At 38.7% G+C, this 19,945-nt stretch overlaps 1 protein-coding gene across 1 annotated transcript in view; it reads right to left on the minus strand.

Annotated features, from left to right (window-relative positions):
- Positions 1-19,945, minus strand: part of Ubr1 (ubiquitin protein ligase E3 component n-recognin 1) — a 112,304-nt gene that overhangs the window by 16,645 nt on the left and 75,714 nt on the right. Inside the window, exons 33-40 of the mRNA XM_034494620.2 lie at positions 18,406-18,503; positions 16,810-16,903; positions 14,510-14,658; positions 13,524-13,579; positions 11,283-11,379; positions 5,784-5,851; positions 4,589-4,739; positions 554-653 (exon numbers count right to left, since the gene is read on the minus strand). Coding sequence (XP_034350511.1) covers positions 554-653; positions 4,589-4,739; positions 5,784-5,851; positions 11,283-11,379; positions 13,524-13,579; positions 14,510-14,658; positions 16,810-16,903; positions 18,406-18,503 — 813 coding nt within the window. The remainder of the gene's footprint in view (positions 1-553; positions 654-4,588; positions 4,740-5,783; positions 5,852-11,282; positions 11,380-13,523; positions 13,580-14,509; positions 14,659-16,809; positions 16,904-18,405; positions 18,504-19,945) is intronic.

The raw sequence follows: 19,945 nt of genomic DNA on the forward strand, positions 1-19,945 counted from the left end.
ACTGCAATGGTAAAACTTAAATAATTCAAACTATGGCTTTCAACTAACAATAGCATGTCAATACTATCGGTTCTAACAAACGAACCACCAAAATACAAAAAACCATGTATAGGAAAATAAAAGTGAACATTTTAATTCTCTGTTAATTTTCTTGTAAACTTAAATTGGCTATATGCATTATATATAGTGATTATACAGTATATGCACATTAAAATATAGATACAAATTAGTTCTTACATTAATAATTAAAAATATCAAAAGCTTTTAACTATTTACATACATCATGGTACAATCATTGTAACAAGGCAACTTATTTTCTACTTTTATTTAAAACAAACAGTTCTAATCTACTTCATTTTACTTTGAGGTAAAAATCAAAGTAAATGTTCTTTACTTTAAGGCTATCCTACAAACAAAATCACAAACTAAAAGGCCTTAGCTGATTTTTAAAACAAGGATTCAAATGGCTGAAAGGAACACTGCCAAACTTTTGAACAAAGACCTAGACTCACTGAGGAACGCCCAGGCCGACCAGCCAGTGTCTGCTACTCACCCGTCTGTGTGCTGCGAAACTTCCACAAAGAGAGCAGACGCACATCGAGCCTCCTCACTGTCTTCTTCACCCTCAACAAGCGGGAGCCCCGGAGACAGATCTGCAGGGCAGATTTAAACATTTGCTCCCTGCTATAGAAGTCAAGGACGCCATGAGAAACCTTTCAGAATACTAACCTGGGCCCACAGGGGCTCACTGAGACTGAACCACCAACCAGAGAGCATGCATGGGATGGACCTAGGTCCTGGCACATACATAGCAGATGTGCAGCTCAGTCTTTGTGTGGGATCTCTAACAGCAGGAGCAGGGGCTATCTCTGACTCTATTGCCTGCCTTTGGGTCCCTTTCTCCTGACTAGGTGCCTTGTCTACCATCAATAGAAGAACTAGCCTAACTAACTGTAACTTGATATGCCAAGGTGGGTTGATATCCATGGGAGGATTCCCCTCCTCTCAGGAGAAAAGGGTGTGTGTATGTGTGTGTGTGTGTGTGTGTGTGTGTGTGTGTGTGTGTGTGAGGTGGGGGTGGGAACTGAGAGGAGAGGAGGGAGGGGATGCTGTGATCTGTATGTAAAGTAAATAAATTGATTAATTAATGAAAAAAATAGACCTAGCCCCCCTCCACAGATTTTGCTCCCTAACAAGTGTGTTAAACCTTAGATTCATGATTCCAGAACATTCCTCTAGCTGCTTTGTCCTTTATATTAAACCCCTCAGCTTCAGGTTTACTACATAGAAATAGAGATAAAATGGCTACATTGCAGTTTCCTATGACAGATTGTTATGGCACAGTTGAACAGAGTTATTGTTGTATTTAATGCACTTGAAAGGTCATAAAATTTCTCTGAATGATTTGACATCATATTGCATTTCATTTTCCAAATAAAATCTAAAGGCACACTTTATCTTTAAAAGGGTTGGTAGGATAGCTCAGTAGGTAAAGTCACTTCCTGACAACCTAAATTCAACACCCAGAACCCATACAGTAGAAGAAGAAAACTGACTCCTGTGAGTTGGCCTGACCTCCACACGCACATGATGACACAGGTATTCCTTCCTCCACAAATAAATAAATGAATACAATAATCTATTCAACTTGGAAACATATTAAGTTTGTGTTGATTTTTTTCCCCATTCAAGTTAAGTGATAAAAGTGAAGTGTTGCTCAGTGGTAGAATGTATGCTTACATATCTGAGGATCTGGGTTAGATCCTCAACAGCACACACACACAAGGCACAGTAATTTCAAAATTATGATATGTATGTCTGCATGTGAATCTGCATACATGAATATGCAGGGGGTGAGGGCAGGGAGGCAAAGTGAGTTTTACATAGCATGAAATGAGTTCAGGCGAACCATTTGAAGAGTCTCACAGAAGCATCTATGGAATGAGATTATTGGTTTGTTTGTTCATCAGTGAACTTAGCTGGGAAGGAGATAAAGTATCTGTCACTCAAGCATGAAAACCTGTGTTCTGACCTCCCAGCACACATCTAAAAGCTGGGAATGGCTACTCACAGAGGTTGAACAGAAACAGGCAGATCACCAGAACTTATTGGCTACCCAAACCAGCTTAACCAGTGAACTCTCAGTTCATTGAGAAGCCCTGCCTCAAAAACTAAGATAGCGAGTGATTAAAGACACTTAACATTGACCTCTAGCCTCCACAAGCAGGTACATACTCACACAAATGTGAATATAATACACATATACATATATAAATCAATAAACTTAATTGAGCCGGAGATGTTTCAGATTCATAGCAAAACTGAGCAAAAAATATAAAATTCTATATATTTCTGATCCTACACATAGAGAACTCCTTTTTATCAATATCCAACATTGTTCATTTCATGTATATTATTGACAATTACTTTGACCAAAAGTTCATACTGACAAACTGATTCTAAAGTCTAAGCCCAAAGTCATGCCTCATGCCTGGAACCTATCACTTACAGCACAACATAGGAGGATTGCCAAGAGATCATGGACAGCCTGGGGCTACATAGTAAGTTCCAGAATAGCTTGGCCTAGAGTAAAACTGTTTTTTAAAAGTGGTAAACCTGGGGGTAGGAGTTAGGAGAGCTCACCAATCTTCAGAGGACTTAAATTTAGTTTCCAGCACTCACTTTAGGCAACTCATAACTTCCTATAACTACAATTCCAAAGGATCTGATGCCTCTGGCGTATGTAGGCACCTGCATATAGAACGCAAATTCATAAAACTAAAAATAATAAAACTGAGTCTTTGAAAACAGCTTACGCAGAGAGGCAAGTCCTAGAAGAGACAGTTCAGTATTGAAAGAGTGAAATAGGGCTGTAAGGCTGACCTCACCTGACTCAAGACTATCATCCAAGGTTCACTAAGGTTCACTCATGACGTTTTGCATCCGATTGGTTTGGATAGCATATATACATATATTATACAGAGCAGCTTCAATGTCTCTGTACTTTTCCTCTCTCACCCATGCACACCACTGTTCTGCTCACATTATCTCCAGTTTTGCCTTCCCCAGAATGTCCTGGAGTTGGACCCATAAGTATCTTTCACACTGGCTCCTCTCACTTAGTACATATGCTCAAATCTCCTCTATATACTTTAGGACTGGATAGTTCATTTCTTTCTAGAACCAATAATATTCCACTGTCTAGATGTACCACAGATTATTTATCAATCAACTAATGGCTACCCTGATTGTTTCCAAGTTTTCTCTATTATCTTATAGCAAAAGTATACTTTTCACAGAGTCTCTGTAAAAGTGAAACACATGCATGTAGTACTCAGGGTGGTCAGAAGAGGGAGGTGGATTCTCTAGAATTGAAGTTACAGACAGTTGTGAGCTGCCATGTAGGTGCTGAGAATTGAACCTGGGTCCTCTGGAAGAGAAGCCAGTGCTGTTAACCACTGGTCTATCTTTCCAGCCCCCTTTAACATGGTTTTCTTCTTTCTTTTTAAATCTGATTTTTCTTTAAATTTTCTGAATTTTCAGTAGTTTTTATTGATCACTGTTATCCAGAACCAGACTTTATTTATTGTTCATTTGTTTTACATGTACACATATGATATATGGTATATATGCATGTATGTATACGTGTGTGTGCTTTACATGTGTGTGCACACATGCATAAGGAAGGCCAAAGCTGATACCGAAATGTCTTCCTTAATCATGTTCCACCTATTTACTTATTTCTTGAGGCAGCGTCTCTCACTGAAGCTGGAGCTTGCCAATCCCAGGTAGTTTAGTAAGTCAGCTTGCTCAGGGATCCCTTGTGTCAGCCTCCTGAGTGTGGTACTACCAGCTCTGTCTAGCTTCTGTGTGGGTTCTGGTCCTCAGGCTTGTACAGCAAGTACTGTACCCACTGAGCCACTGCCGAGCACTTCATTTGCTATTAATGACTTGACTCTAAAAAGATATTTAAAATTTGATAATGTTATATTCATGAAACTCAAGTCATAATTCAAAAACATTTAATGAGTAGATTGCCAGATACTTGATGCTAGGGTGAATGGTTTTTAAATGTGATTGTTCTCTGTAATCAGGAAATACATGTGCAGAAGGAGAAGTTAGGCAAGGAGTGGAATGAACTATAAATAACCGTGACATAAAGTAACCTATGGCAGTGCAACTAGGTAAGAAACATATTATCACTGGAACTGAAAAAATGGTTTCTGAAAGGCTTGGCAAAGGCAGAATGTATGTGGGTAGAAATAAACCTGGAGAGACTTTGACAATGAGGAATTTGGAAGACAAGAAGAAAAACAGGTCCTAACAGTCCCTTTACATATCTGAAGAGTAGCTGGAAACTAGACAATCACATATCTTGAGCTAATTACCCTTTCATAGCTTATTCTGCCTTTACCTATTTAAGTAACATTTGGTAAGAAATACATGAATAAATAAATAAATAACACATGGCATAACACAAGACTTAGAAATACATAACACAATTAATCACAATTAATCACAGATAATTCATTCTGCCAATAAAGCACAGGCAGAAATTGCTTACAGTCAACTGAGATGGGAGCTTTACCTGTCTCTGTTGTAAGGAGTATCTGAAGCATATGTGCCATGGTGATCAGATGGAAGAGATAAAGGTGGTTATATGAAGAGCTAAGTGGTGAAGGCTGCAGATCCACGGTGTCATCCCAATACAAGGATGGGAACGCTAAGACAGCGCCTACCTAGAAAGGGAAATGGACAGCAACAGGGGGACTGAGAAAAGCCAAGACAAACTGACTTCCTAACTAAATGTAAAGGGGACCAGATGGTGCAGTTTTGTTGTTATTATTTTGAAAATAACCACCATACTTTTCTTAGTGATAGTCAACAGAATATCTTAGATTATAATTGTAATATACCATAAATGGTGAGCAAAGGCCATCACCAAATATCCCTTTGCTGAGTCTACTTATTGTAGACTATGAAGAGAGTAGACCTAGGTAGAAGTTCTCTGCTCTGTAGGTCTGAAGATTCTGTATTATAAACATTTGGCTGTCCTTAAAAAACACTGACACATAGGCCTCATTCCAATACAACAAAATCAGACTCTGAGGCAAGGTCCAATTGTTAGGATTCTCTTTACGATTCCCCAGAGGATCCCAAAAGAGTCAGGGTGGCAGCTACTGAACACAGACTTAGATTATCAGGTACAAATGAGGTGCTGGAGAGATTGGCTAACCCGATACCCACAAAATCCATGGTTTCAGCCTTACCACTGTTTTCTTTATTGGGCTAGGTTTAAATGAATAAGATTATTGCAAGGATAGAAAAGTTCTGCATAAAACTCCCAAGAGTTGCCACCTGTCCACAGGTGTTTTAAGGAAGCTGCCATGTACTTATGGCCTGGTCTCTATCACTAGATAATTAATGATTATATTTAATTTATAGCTTACATGGCAATTCATTGCATATGATATAAACAAGTTTTAAAAGAAGGGAGTGGGGAGGAGCCATAACAGAATTAGAAAAAGTTTATTTGTATGTATATTATCAAATATAACTAACTACAAGACCAATCATAAATTAAAAAATAAATGTGGTTTCATTTTAAAAATAATTTTGCTGTCTCAGTGAAATCTGTATTTGTAAAAGAATGGATAAAACATCAAATATAATACCTTGAACATTAAAACTTTATTATTTTGAACAGGAAACATGAATTTAAATAAGAAAAAACATGAAATTATAAGTTTGGTGATTTCAAAATCATTTTAATGAACACTTACCAAAACATGAAATAGATCTACAGATAGAAGGCATGGTGTATTTTCTGATTGTAGGTTAGGAAGAACAACTAAAACAAAAGTTAATATAACTCAGTCAGTGAAGCAGTGATGTACTTGAATAAAATGCAAACTGGAAGCATTAAATAAAAATACAATGGGGCTAGAGAATAGAGCCTAGTGCATCACACTTTTAAGATATGGCTGTCATAACACCAAGGAGACCTAACAATAAAAGGCCACTAGAAAGTCTTCTATACAGCTTAAGAGTTGACAGACAAGATTTAGGAGAAAAACCTGAAATAGACTGCTCAAGAAATAGTTGCTAGAAACAAGGGTACATGTTTATCACTTGTGAGGCCCAGGTCCACTCCCTAGCAGCTCCCACCTTCCACTTTTGAAATGCTGAATGACTGACTCACTTTCTGTATAGGTGATTGAAGCCAGTGTCTTGAATGTGCTATGCCAGAACTGTGCCCTGATCCAGCTCCTGCCCCAGAAGAATGGCTTTTATAAAGAAATTTCCTCTATCACTTTTCCACCAACATTTATAAATATTCTATATATTTTGTAATATATAGTATGTGAGCAGATTTAGGATGATGAGCAGGGAGACCTTGCAATGAAAAGGAGAACAAAGAAAACCTTCCTAAGTACTACTTAGTGGTTAAGAGCAATGGCTAGTTTTCCAGAGAACCTGGGTTCAATCCCCAGTACCCACATGTCAGCTTACAAATGTCTAATTTCAGTTCTAGAGGATCTGACACCCTCATACAGACACACATGTAGGTAAACTACCAATGCACATTAATATAAATAAATACATTAATTAATTAAAGGAAACAAAATCCATTTAAGAAAAAAAATAAAACCTTCCTATACAGAATTAGATTATATAGATCATATTTGAAGGAAGTATAGACAGACTGAATGTGATACATTTTTTATGAAAATATGTCTTACTCTCAAAGAAACTGAAACTTTAACTGGACTTAACAACCAACTTAATAATATACTTTGGGTTCACTCAGGACTTGGCTTAATATCCTGCCTGTTTATTTAGTTGCCTTTAAGAGAACAATGTTAACAACCAACCTTACTAGCCTTGGATTTCTTTTGTATTCAGCTTTTACAACCAAAGCTAATGCATTACTTAACTTCCACACCCCTGACCCAGACGGCACTACAACTGTCTAAAGTATGCGTGTTAGGGTGATCATTTGAAAACAGCAAACAAGTTGAAAGTGACCTTATGCTACAAATATCTACCATAAATGTTGGAAATAGCATATTGATATTGCTTGATAACAGTATGTTTGCAGTACCAGGTGCTCTGGGGTCATGTGGAATCATTTGTAGGTAAACATCCTTATAAAACTCAGTATTACAAGATTAAAGTATCCCTTATTCATTCTCCATACCATGTTTTCTGTCTCTTTATTAGGGACAAGTCCAGAGTAAAAGAGACAGACATTAGATAGGTATAGACAGACAAGTCAGAAAACATAAGCTACAGGCAAGTGGAAGACACAGGGAGAGAAGTGGAGAATTCAAACTTGGGCTCAGTTTTGGTTAAATTAATCCAAAGGGAAGTGCTGAATTTCCTTTCTTTGTGTGACAGTGGCACATTTTGGTGCCTCTGAGGTAACCATTAAATTGGTTTAATTGACAAATACTACAAAGTATTATCTTTTAATTTGATCAATCTTTAATAAAAACTAGGGAAGAAAAAGACTGACAAGGAAATGAGATCAAGAAGTTAAGACGAGCCGGGCGTGGTGGCACACGCCTTTAATCTCAGCACTTGGGAGGCAGAGGCAGGCGGATTTCTGAGTTCGAGGCCAGCCTGGTCTACAGAGTGAGTTCCAGGACAGCCAGGGCTACACAGAGAAACCCTGTCTCGAAAAACCAAAAAAGAAAAAGAAAAAAAAAAAAAAAAAAAAGAAGTTAAGATGACAGGATTTTCATTTCTCTTTGTGTTTGTTGAGCTGGCCTTGCTATACAGCCCAGGCTGGTCTAGGAACTAAAAATGTTCCTACTTCAACCTCATAAGTGCTAGAACTACAGATATGAGCCATCATGCCTGGCTAGAAATAAGCTTTGTATATATAAAAGCAAAAAAACCCAAATTGTATAGTTTTACTTTTATATACGTGTATAGGTGTGCACAGAGGTGATAGGGAGGACAGAGGCCAACCTTGGCTGTACTAAGGTGCTGTCCACCTTGTTTTTCTGAAATAGGATGTCTTATCTAGTCTTATGGCTCACCAATTAGGCTAGGCTTGCAGGCCAGCCAGCACCTTATTGGTGCTGGTAATAAATTTGCATACCACCATGCCTGGTTTTTAAGTAGGTGTTAGAGAACAGGTCCTTATATTTGCTTGGTGAGTATTCTACTAACTGAGCCACCGCCAGACCTACCCAGACCCAGTACAGCCATTGCTTTAAACATTCTTTATTTATTTCAGTGCATGTGTACACGGGTGCGTGCGTGCGTGCGTGTGCGTGTCTGTGTGTCTGTGTGTGTATGCACATGTCTGTAGGTATGTTCACCGGTGTGCAAAGGCAGAGGCCAGAAGAGGATGTAGTATCTCTTCTTCTATCAATCTCTGTCTATTCCTTTGAGACAGTTTCCCTTTCAACTGAGGGCTAACATTTTCTTGGTTCTGGACCAGTAAAACCCAGTGGTCTTTTTGTCTCGACTCCTATTCCATCTTCATCCCCAAAGCTGGGGATACAGGCACTTGTGGCATGCTTGGCTTGTTACTTGGGTACTGTACTGGTATGTAAGCTCCATTCTTCACAATAGCAAAGCAGTCTTAACCACTGGGCCATCTCTCCAGCCCCAACACAGCTATTACTTTTAATACTAAGGGAGAGAACTTTCTCCTCAGACTAATTTCTTAACCTCAATTCCAGTATTCCAAGTAAGAAGCATAAATATTAAGATCATGAGTTTTGGATACAAGACTGAAACAGGTTCTCGTACTGACTATTTGTTACAGGGAAGCATTTTGACTTCTCTAAGTCTACAGTATTTACAGATTGCTGAGGAGTTTATTAACATAGACTTTTAAAGGACTTATACTAGGTGTGGCATATAATAACCATGAAGTGTTCTTTTTATGTTCTATTTTAAACTAAAATGATCACAGGGTTTTACCACTAACAGGCTGAGTGTCTGTAGTGGTTTCAATATGCTTGGCCCATGGGAAGTTGCACTATTAAGAGGTGTGGCCTTGTTGGAGTAGGTATAGCCTTGTTGGAAGAAGTAAGCTTCTATAGGGGTGGGCTTTGAGGTCCTATGCTCAGGGTGCAGAAGAGAGCCTCCTCCTGGCTGCCTACAGAGGTCAGCCTCCTTCAGGCTGCTTTTGAATCAAGATGTTGAACTCTCAGCTCCTTCTCCAGCATCATGTCTGCCTGCAGGCTTCTATGTTTCTTGCCATGATGATAACTGACTGAACCTCTGAAACTGTAAGCCAGTTCCAATTCAATGTTTGCTTTTCTAAGAATTACCTTGATCATGGTGTCTCTTCACAGCAATGAAACCCTGACTAAGCCAGTGTCCTTGACAAGTCATTTGCAATTTCTAGGTCTCATTTTTTTGTGTTAAAAATTTTCACTGGAGCCGGGCGGTGGTGGCGCACGCCTTTAATCCCAGCACTTAGAGGCAGAGGCAGGTGGATTTCTGAGTTCGAGGCCAGCCTGGTCTACAGAGTGAGTTCCAGGACAGCCAGGGCTACACAGAGAAACCCTGTCTTGAAAACAAAAACAAAAACAAAAACAACAACAACAACAACAACAACAAAATTTTCCCTGGGCAGTGGTAGTACATGTCATTAATCCTAGCACTCAGAAGGCAGAGGTAGGAGGACCTCTGTGAGTTTGAGGCCAGCCTGGTCTACAAAGTGAGCTCCAGGACAGCCAGGGCTACACAGAAAAACCCTGTTTCAAAAAATTTAAAAAAAAAAAAATTTTTTTTTCAGCAACTCTTCACGTAAGACAGTCAGCAGCATCATATACTTATCTATCTTATTTTCCTTCCGGGATAACAAACTGCTTTATAGTCAAGACAGTTAAAACATTCAAATAATTTTTTAATCCCTGTTCTAAAATTTGATCCTTTCAGCGGCTAGAATATTCTCTCATTATCAAATTTTTCTTACAGGCAGTTCTAAAACATTCCCCCCTGAACATTATAAATATTTATTTTAAAATTCCTTTGAAGAGTGGGGTGTGGCTAGTACAAGCGGTTAACCTTAATCCTTGGCAAGCCATGACAGGAAGATGAAGGTGAGTTTGAGTTCCAGGCCAACCAGAGCTAAACCCTATCTCAAAAGTAAACTAAACTCCACGAGAGTGACAAGTTAACTTGAGCACACTTAGTCTTCATTTTATCGATTGCTCCTGCCCTCGTGCCCCTCTGAGGTGTTGGTGATTAATCCCTGTCCTTAAGTATGCTAGGCACAGTGAGTTACATCCCTCTTACTTGTTTACAATCATGAATATGCCTTATTACTCACTTACAGTGAGGATGCTAATTTTCTCAAAGACAGTTGATTATTTATTCATTTATTTATTTATGTGTATGTATGTGTGTATGTATATGATTTTCTTAAAAATGTCATTAAAAGCTTCTCTCAAAATAACCTTAAGTAGAAAAAGTCTCCATTTTACTTGTGCCAATTAAAAGGCACAAGTAAACTGACTAGTTTATAAAACCAAAGTCCAATTATCTATGGTTTTCCAGACACTAAAAAAACTGAGCCAAAGGATGGAACTAATGAAACTGTGGAAGCTATAAACAGGCTGATCTATCAGTTCTTATGTCAAATAAAGCAGACCCCAAACCATAAATAAGCAGAAGACACAAACAGGGCCACTACATATTAACAAAGGGAACATATTATCAAATTATCAAGGAGAGATAATAAGTTAGTTTGTTTGTTTATTTTGGTGCATCAGGACAGGGCATCTCTGTTTAACAGCCCTGGTTGAGCTAGAACACGCTTTATAGACCAAGTTGGCCTCAAACTCACAGGGATCTTCTTGGCTGTGCCTTCTGAGTGCTATCCAGCTCCAAAAGTTTTTGTTGTTGTTGTTGTTGTTGTTTTGTTTTGTTTTTGTTTTTTGTTTTTTGTTTTTGGCTTTTGGAGGCAGGGTCTCTTTGTGTAGAATTGGGTGTCCTGGTACTCACTTTGCAGACCAGGCTGGCCTCGAACTCACCAAGATCTGCCTGCCTCTGCCTCCCAGGTGCTGGGGTTAAAGGGTTGTACTATCACAGACCCAGCCAAAAGTATACATTTTAAATATAACATTTCAATCATTAAAAGGTAGTTGTGCATCATCTTATTGGGGCAAGTCTGCTGCGGGCAGTTAGACTTTATCAGTGAGTGTTTATAATCAGTACAATATGTCATCTCCTAGCTGAAATATACTGCCACAAATGTAGAAGAAAACACAGGTTAAATACTTAACATAATAATTAAAAGAAGACCCTACCTGACAGGAGCCGAACCAGATGTTTCTGTATCAGGACCTGAGGACAGGTAGTCCTCTGTGCAACTGCAAACTGCATTAACGCTTTCAGACCATTATGCTAGATTGTGAGAGAAGTAAGATAAAATGATAGAAGATGACAGAGTTAGGTTAGGATGATAAGTAGCCAATCCTAGCCTACTATATACTTACGCATTATATACTTATCAAATACTTACAATATTTTATTTTTTGAGACAGGATCTTCCTATGTATTCCTGGCTGCCCTCGAACTGAGGAATCTTTCTGATTCCTTCTCTGAAATGCTGGCATTAAAGGCAAGCACCACCACACCCAGCTACAATATTTTTAGTACATAAAAAAAATGCTTTATAATTTCACTATACTTTTGAATTTTCCATTAAAAAGAAATGTTAGTTGTGATCATTTCAGTTTTCAGCTTTGTTCTGTTTTCTAGATTCAGTCTTTAAAAAAAAAAGATTTATTTGTTTATTTTATGTATGTAAGTATACTGTCACTCTCTTCAGACACACCAAAAGAGGATGCCGGGTTCCCATTACAGATGGTTGTGAACCACCATGTGATTGCTGGGAACTTAACTCAGGACTTCTGGAAGAGCAGTCAGTGCTCTTAATTACTGAGCCTCCATACTCGACCTTTTAAACACGGGGCTGTTGAATCCTGTGCAAACTGTATTTCTAGAAGTTTGAAAATGATAGTAAGAAGCCATGGAACAACTAGAATACACCTGCTTCTTCCCAGCAGCAGTATGGGAACTACAGGGACACACACTGTGGACTGTGAATTTCTTGTAGCACCTGTCAGGACATGAGGAGGGAAATGCCTAGCTAGAGAGCTTCTGCAGGTGCCCACTAGTTTTTACAGTGCTACTGAGCACATATTAAAAAAAAAAAAAAAAAAAAAAAAAAAAAAAAAAAACCAACAAAAAACATAGCTAACTAGGTACATTTCATGATTCTTTGAGGCTATGGGCAAGAAGGACTGAAGAGACAGACAATGATAATTATTACTATTATAATAATATTGTTATTACTATTATTAGTGCTGAGAATCTAATCAAGGGCTTCATATATGCTAGACAAGTGCTAAATGCACTTCTTGACTACTTACTCGTTACCAGGGTTACATATTCTTTTTATAAAAAAAATGTTTTTTTCTGTGCATGTGTATCCATGATAACTTGCACAAGTAGATTCTCTCCTTCCATGTGTGTCCTAGAGATTGAACTCAGATCATCAAGCTTAGTGGCAAGTGCATTTACCCACTGAGCATCTCACAGACCTCAGGGTTGCCTCTTTTAAAAAAAATGTATGTATGTGTGTGTGCACTTGTATGCACATGTGCTGGTTATTTTGGTCAGTTTGACATAAGCTAGGGTCATTTGGGAAGAAGAAACCTAAATTGAGAAAATGCCCTCATTAGATTGATCTGTAGGTGATTCCACCCCTGGGCAGGTGGTCCTGAGGTACGTATGAAAGCAAAATGAGCAAGCCATGGGGAGCATGCCAGTAAGCAATGCTCCTCCAGTCTGCAAAGTTCTGGCTTCTAGGTTTCTACATTGAGTTCTTGCCCTGACTTCCCTTTCCTGATGGAGTACAACTCTATGCTGACATAGACCCTTTCCTCTCCAAACTGCTTTTGGTCATGTTGCTTTATCACAGCAATACAAACCTAATAAACACAGTATATATATGTTGAAGCACATGCAGAGGTCAGGGACAACGTGGGTCAATTTGTTCCTCTACCATGTTCTCTGTGGGGATCAAACTCAGTTTATCAGGCTTTGCGGCATGTGTCTACCCATCTACCCACTGAGCCATCTACCCTGCCCAGAGTGTCTAGTCTTTAACTCAGCATGATTACCTGTCTAGAGAGAAATCCATTAATATTCAATGTTAGATGATGGTGAAGCATCAGTGAGGAGAAAACACAGATGTATCTGGTTTTAGGCTCAGCTATACAGGGGAGGGCAGGAAAGTAGTCAAGTCATGTGAAATTTATGTGAATTATACCTAACTACTGAAATGGAGAAAATTCTGTAAAACATATAGCACATAGCACCATCATGTTTACTGAGACTGTAGCATGCTCCCCTCACCAACCTCTGCTGCTCTTTACAGCAGAGGGAGCACAGATGTCTCATGATAAATAAGCTGAGGACCCCCTTTCTCAGTCAGTACCAGAATGACCCAGAAACTACCGAAATCTACGTAATGTGCATACCTGCCTATTTTGAAGTGCTCCAAATAGAGGTTTTCCTTCATCTCCCAACAGGTTTTCTTAAAAAAGAAAAACATAATAAATCTAAAAATATTACACAATTTACTGTTTAGCTGTGGTCTGTTTTGTTTTCTTCTTCACCATGGCGCCCACACTGGCCTCAGCCTGAATAAACACACACCAGTGAATTGTCCTGTATGCATGCTGAGAGTCTAACAGGTCTGTGAGTGGCTCCTAAAATCTATCCTGAGACTGAAGCAAGAAAGCTTTTGAGAAGAAAGTGTGCACATGTGACTCAGTCCACATTATGACACAGTATACTGTTCCAGAAGGGGGTTAGTACTGAAAATGTAGATTTCATAAAAACTGTGACAAAAAAATGTGCTGAAGGGAAATCTAAACTCACTTGGATAAAGATGGCGTCAAAGAGACACACTATCATCTATGTAATGACATACCCACTTACAAATCTCAGTGCTTCTTGCCTACTTTGCCTTTCCCTGGGAAACTTAAAATATGGCAAGGCATCTGACAGGTTACCACTCAGACCTAGTTCTGCCAATCTTTCTCTCCTGGCCACCTTATACTTCCTCTTCCAGTAACCTTTGTTTGTTTGTGACTTTGGTTCTATTTTCTTTTTTCTTTCAAAGTATAAAATAACTTTCCTGTAAAATCCTGAGCTGATTCCTCTTCATTTGCATTTGTTCTTGACCTAGTGTTGTAAGAGTGCCACTACTGTTTGACTACAGGGCTTAATGCTAGCCTTCAAAATACTAGCCAGTTGCAACAAGAGGCTACTACAGTAGGTGAAAAATATATATTAAAAATCCCAGGCCACACCAATACAGGTAAAATAGCAGCAGTCCTCAAACACAGCCAACTCTCCTGAGTCATAAACAGTGGGTAAGCACGCTCTGTCAACCCATGTGAGTCCTGTTTCACTGATACCTCCAAAGCATCTTTGGTTTTATTTTGTGAAGAGGCTTTACCAATTGCCTGGATGGTGAAAGCACACGTGCTCCAAGTCATCATGGGTACTCGTGGATCTAGTTCATCAGGAGGCACTTTCAGGCCGATTCTGTAAATTGTTGTGGCGAAGAGAATGACCATTTCCTTGATACTATTTGAATATTTTACCCTAAAAATAAAGTAAGAAGAAATTTGTCCAGTATTTTAGAAAAAAGGGCTGCTTTCTTAGAGGGTCAGAAAGCAACAGAATCAATTTTTTGACATTAAGTGCACTAGTTACTTTCATCACTGCTGTAACTAAATATCAGACAAAAAGCAACTTAAGGAAGGAAGGGTTTAGGCTCACAATGTCAAGAGATAGAGTTTATCATGGAGGGAAGACATGCGAGAGGAAGCAAGTCACGGCTGAGACAGCAGTAGTGTGAAGCTGCCTGTTCACATGTGGGTGGACTCCTTTTCCCCTTGTTCTGCAGTCCAGTCACTCAGCCATGCGATGCTAATATCCACATTCCATGTGGACTCCCTCTCTCAATTAATCCTCTCAAGAAAAGCACACACTGGGGTGGGAAAGATGGCTCAGAGGTGAAGAGTACTGGACGCTCTACCAGAGCATCAATTTGAATTCTAGCACTCACATGGAGGCTAACAACCCTCTGTAATTCCAGTTCTAGGGGACCTAATGCTCTCTCTTCTGGCCTCCACAGGCACTAGGCACACAAGTGATACACAGTCAGAAATGAAGACAAAACACTCATACATATAAAATAAAAGATAAATCTTTTTTTAAAAAGCCCACAGACAGACAGATGGATGTAAGTGTGTCTCATTAAGGTACTATTCTTAATCCAATCTAGTTGGCTATCAAATTAAACATCAAAATAAGTAAAGTATCAAACTTGTTAAACTAGGGATTAGAACTCTATAGATTTATTCATCAAAAAAATAGGGAAAGTCAAACTGTACCTCCTAAAGGTAGGAAAAAAAAATCTCTTACAAAATGGCACTGGTCCATATAACTGTACAGTAAAGATGCAGTAACGAGCACAGCTGGAAGGGTCCAGGCCCAAACTAAAGACAGACTAAAAAGAAAAATAAAATTCTGAGGAAGAAGATCTTATCTACATGTTCTGATATTCTGTAAAGGTATAAAAGTATTTCTGCATTGATACATGTATGTATATGTGAATGTGTGCGCTTGTATGTATACATTCATGCTGTGTATATGCATGACAGGTTAACCCCACAAGCACTTAGAGTGACAGTTTCTGGTTTCACTTTTAACAAGTATTTGAGTAGCAATAAAACAGGTAATATGAGGGGCTGGTGAGCTGGCTCATCGGTTAAGAGCACTGACTGCTCTTCCAGAGGCCCTGAGTTCAAATCCCAGCAACCACATGGTGGCTCACAACCATCTGTAATGAAATCTGATGCCCTCTTATGGGGTGTCTGAAGACAGCTACAGTGTACTTACATATAATAAATAAATAAAAAACTTGGGGCCAGGGCAAGTGGGGCTGGAGTGAGCAGGGCTGGAGCAAGTGAGAGAAGCGGGGGAAAAAAAAAAAAAAAAGACAGGTAATGAAAAAGGATTGTAAGTAGAAAAGGTATGAGGTAGTCATATGCACAAAATAATAATACCTCATCTGGAACATTATATATTTTTCAAAGTATCTTTTATAACTTTGAGGAAGATTAGGGCATTTTCAATTGTAAATACAAACTGAGAGTAAAGTGACAAAGTTTTTTCAGAAAGTCACAGACAAACAAAATGTGACATTAAGTGAAGTCTTTACATTTGATCCTCTTGGAGCTTTGGTTGTTGTTTGTTTTGTCAAAACTGATTATGGAGAGGCAGGAGGCAGCCTCTCCTAGTCACTTCAGGTGGCTCAGAGGAGAAGCATATCTGCTGTGAAGCCTAACAGTCTGGGTTTGTTCCCCAGAAGTGTTGTCCTCCAGCTTCTATCACAGTGCCATAAAACACGACTCCTGCCCTCCAAAACACACACACACACATACACACACACACACACACACACACCAATAACATTTTTCTAAAAGAATCTCAAACCAATCTAATTTTACTAAATAAAACTTTAGGGAGAAAAAATGGACAGACAGTTTTACAAATGAATTAAAAAAAAAAGGTTAGCTCCAATATTTATTTTTACAAACATCTTTTTTGAGGCAGGGTCCTGCCTGGTCTGGAACTCACTACACAGACCAGGCTGACCTCAAACTCAGAGCTCCACCCATCTCTGCCTCCCAAGTGTGTGCCATGACACTCCACTTCCCAAACTCTTTTAGCTCGTTAGATACTTACGAAGACTGAACTCCAAAACTCAGGATGGAATGAAACTCAAAAGTAGAATCCCCCATTCCTTGATTAAACAAGACAGGAACTGCTGGAGCTTCTCCTTATAAATTAAATGAAAAAAAGAGATAAAAATCATGACTAAGTTTAGTCTAATAATCAACTCTCTGGCTGTGAAACCATACATAATCCCTTGGAAATGTTAGTAAGTAGTAAGTAAGCAATTTCTCTGCTTAGATAACACTTTTTGCCTATCAATCTCACATATGATGTGGGTTTTTCTTTAAAGACATCATACAGTGCTACTCTCTGTATTTTGCTTTCTCTTCTAATAGGTAATGAATATTTTGCCTCATCGGTAACTTCGTTTATTGCATTTAAAAAAAAAATTTAAACCTGCATTTGTATTTAATTTAGTATGCATGTATATGTATGTGTGTTTCTGTTTGCACATACACCAAGTATGTGGAGGTGGTTCATGTGCATTCCAGAAGACAAATTACAGGACTTGGATCTCTCCTGACACCAAGAGAAGTCCTCAACCTAATTTTTAAAGCAGGATGTGGTAGCACCTGTGTATAGTCCCAGCCATGGAGAGGATGAGACAGGAGAACTGCTTAAGACCAGGAGCTGGAGCACAGTCTGGACAAGATTGCAAGAACCCTTCTCAAACAGACAAAGCCAAACAATACGAATTTGACTTTGTCTTCATTTATTGATTTATAACCTAATAAAGACACTTCTTCAATAAATAGTACATGCACATGGTAGAGTGTATATTTGTGTGTGTACATGTCTGTATACAGGCTCAGGAGCCCATGCACGTGCATGAGGAGGCCAGAGGAGAACATAAAGCACCAGCCTGTACCACTTTCTACCTTACTTTTACAAGTTTTCTCACTAAACCTAGGATCACAGATTTGGCCACCAGACTCTTAGGATCTATCCATTCCTTTCCTCCAGCACCAGCATTTATGCAAGTGCTGAGGACCCAAATTCAGGTCCTCATGCACGCACAGTGAACCCCTCACTTACTGAGTCATGTCCCTAGCCTCTCTTCACCCAACATTTTAAGTGATCTTTGATTTCCTATCTCCATGGCAACATTTGTCACTCAACTGTAAAAAAATATATACATAAGGCAACAGCTTTAATACATTTTTATTAAAATTAAGACAGAACATTATATACTATTTTGTTTTCCATTATGAAAATTGATTGAACTGAATAGATTGATAGCCAAAAAGTCTTGGACTCAAAATCTCTATTTCCTGATATTCAAAAAATCTGTACTTTCAAATCATATTTTAGCATAATAATTATTTGTAAAAAAAAAAAATTAAAGATTTAGAGGGTTGTAGAGATAGCTCAGTGTTTTAGGGTAGTGGCTGCTCTCCCAGAGGACCTAGCTCACAACTTTTTAAATTTCAGTTCCAGAGATCCAATGTCCTCTTCATCTTCAAGCCTCTGAGGGCATTAAACTTGTGAAGTGTTCCACAAACATACATGTAAGCAAAACACTCAGAAACATACAATTAAATTTTTAAAAATTTAAACGTTTAGAAACAATTTTCAAATATCCAGTACAAATAGATTCCCACAAACCTTTAGCATGCTTCGTATTATAACCTGATATTCTGGCAAGGACAGTCTGTATCCACCGTGCCAAGGTCAAAAGTTGAGCAAGAGCCTCTGCATTCTCACTACAAAAAAGTGACATTTAGAAATGGTCAACTCAATTGGTACAAAGACAATCTACAGGGTAAACTTGTTGAGTCTTTCCTTGGATATATTAAATATTAATGTAAATATTAAAAGCATCAGCTGTGCGATGATTTTTTTTATGCCTAGCACTCAAGTGGCAGAGTTCAAGACTAGACCAGTCCACACAGAGAAACCCTGTCTTGAAGAAAAAAAAAATCATCCAATTCTGCTGAGCATGGTAGCACAACCATTAATCCCAGCATTTAGAAGGCAGAGGCAGGCAGATTTCTATGGGTTTGAGGCCAGCCTGGAATACATAGTGAGTTCCAGGCCAACTAGAGATATATAGTAAGACCTCATCCCCCCCAAATTAAAAAAATAAAAAGTAAAATTAAAACATTTCTTCATTTTAGTAACATTCTAGATCATGAAAATGTGACTAAAACTGTAGCTGGTATGATGACTAAGACGTAACTGTCCATCTATGACTGAGAAGTAGTCAAATACCAGTAAATGGAAGTGCCACCATGGCCGCTCAACTGCTAGGTGACATCACTGACATTCTGATTCCTCCACACTAAATCTATAGGTTTCAGGCTCTAACATATCCCAAGCGGATTGCTTCTTCCTACCTCTCTCTACTATCCTCCTGGAAGTCCTGTATGTCATGTGAACTACAATGGCCTTTAATAGCTCTTTCCCCCTTTCCCTGTTAATTACTCAGGGTTTTAAGACAGTCTCTCTCTGTAGTCTTGGCTGTTCTGGGTTTCATTCACTCTGTAAACCAGGCTAGACTTGACCTCTGCCTCATAAATGTTGGGATTAAATGTGTCTGGGTTCTTTCTGCTTCTGTTCTATTTTATTTATTTATTTATTTATTTATTTATTCATTCATTCATTCATTCATTTATTCAATGTATATGAGTACACTGTTGCTATCTTCAGACACACCAGAAGAGGGCATCAGACTCCATTACAGATGGTTCTGAGCCACCATGTGGTTGCTGGGAATTGAACTCAGGACCTCTAGAAGAGTAGTCAGAGCTCTTAAGTGCTGAGCCATCTAGCCTCTCTATTTGATTTTTAAGTATAAATTTACCGTATAACAACAAGAAGAATCTTCTAAAACTATAAATCAGATTTTGTTATCCCTCTGTTCAAAACAGACTGGTGGTTGTCTACTGTACATAAAATTAAACAATTCTAACCTTTTATCTTGGCCTCTTATGATTGGGCTTTTTGCTATCTCCATCCAGACACATTGCCTTCTTGCTATGGCTAGAACATGGTGACTATGTTTGTACCTTGGGACCTTTGCTCTTAAATGTTCTAAACCTATCTATCTTCCTCATTGACACTTGAGAAAAGCAACTGTTTAGCCCTCACTCGGATCTAGACTCAATGTCATTATCTCAGAAACAAGTTGTCTGAAGTCTGTCTA

This window comes from Arvicanthis niloticus, chromosome 2, assembly GCF_011762505.2.
Source record: "Arvicanthis niloticus isolate mArvNil1 chromosome 2, mArvNil1.pat.X, whole genome shotgun sequence".
NCBI classification, from domain to species: Eukaryota; Metazoa; Chordata; class Mammalia; order Rodentia; family Muridae; genus Arvicanthis; species Arvicanthis niloticus.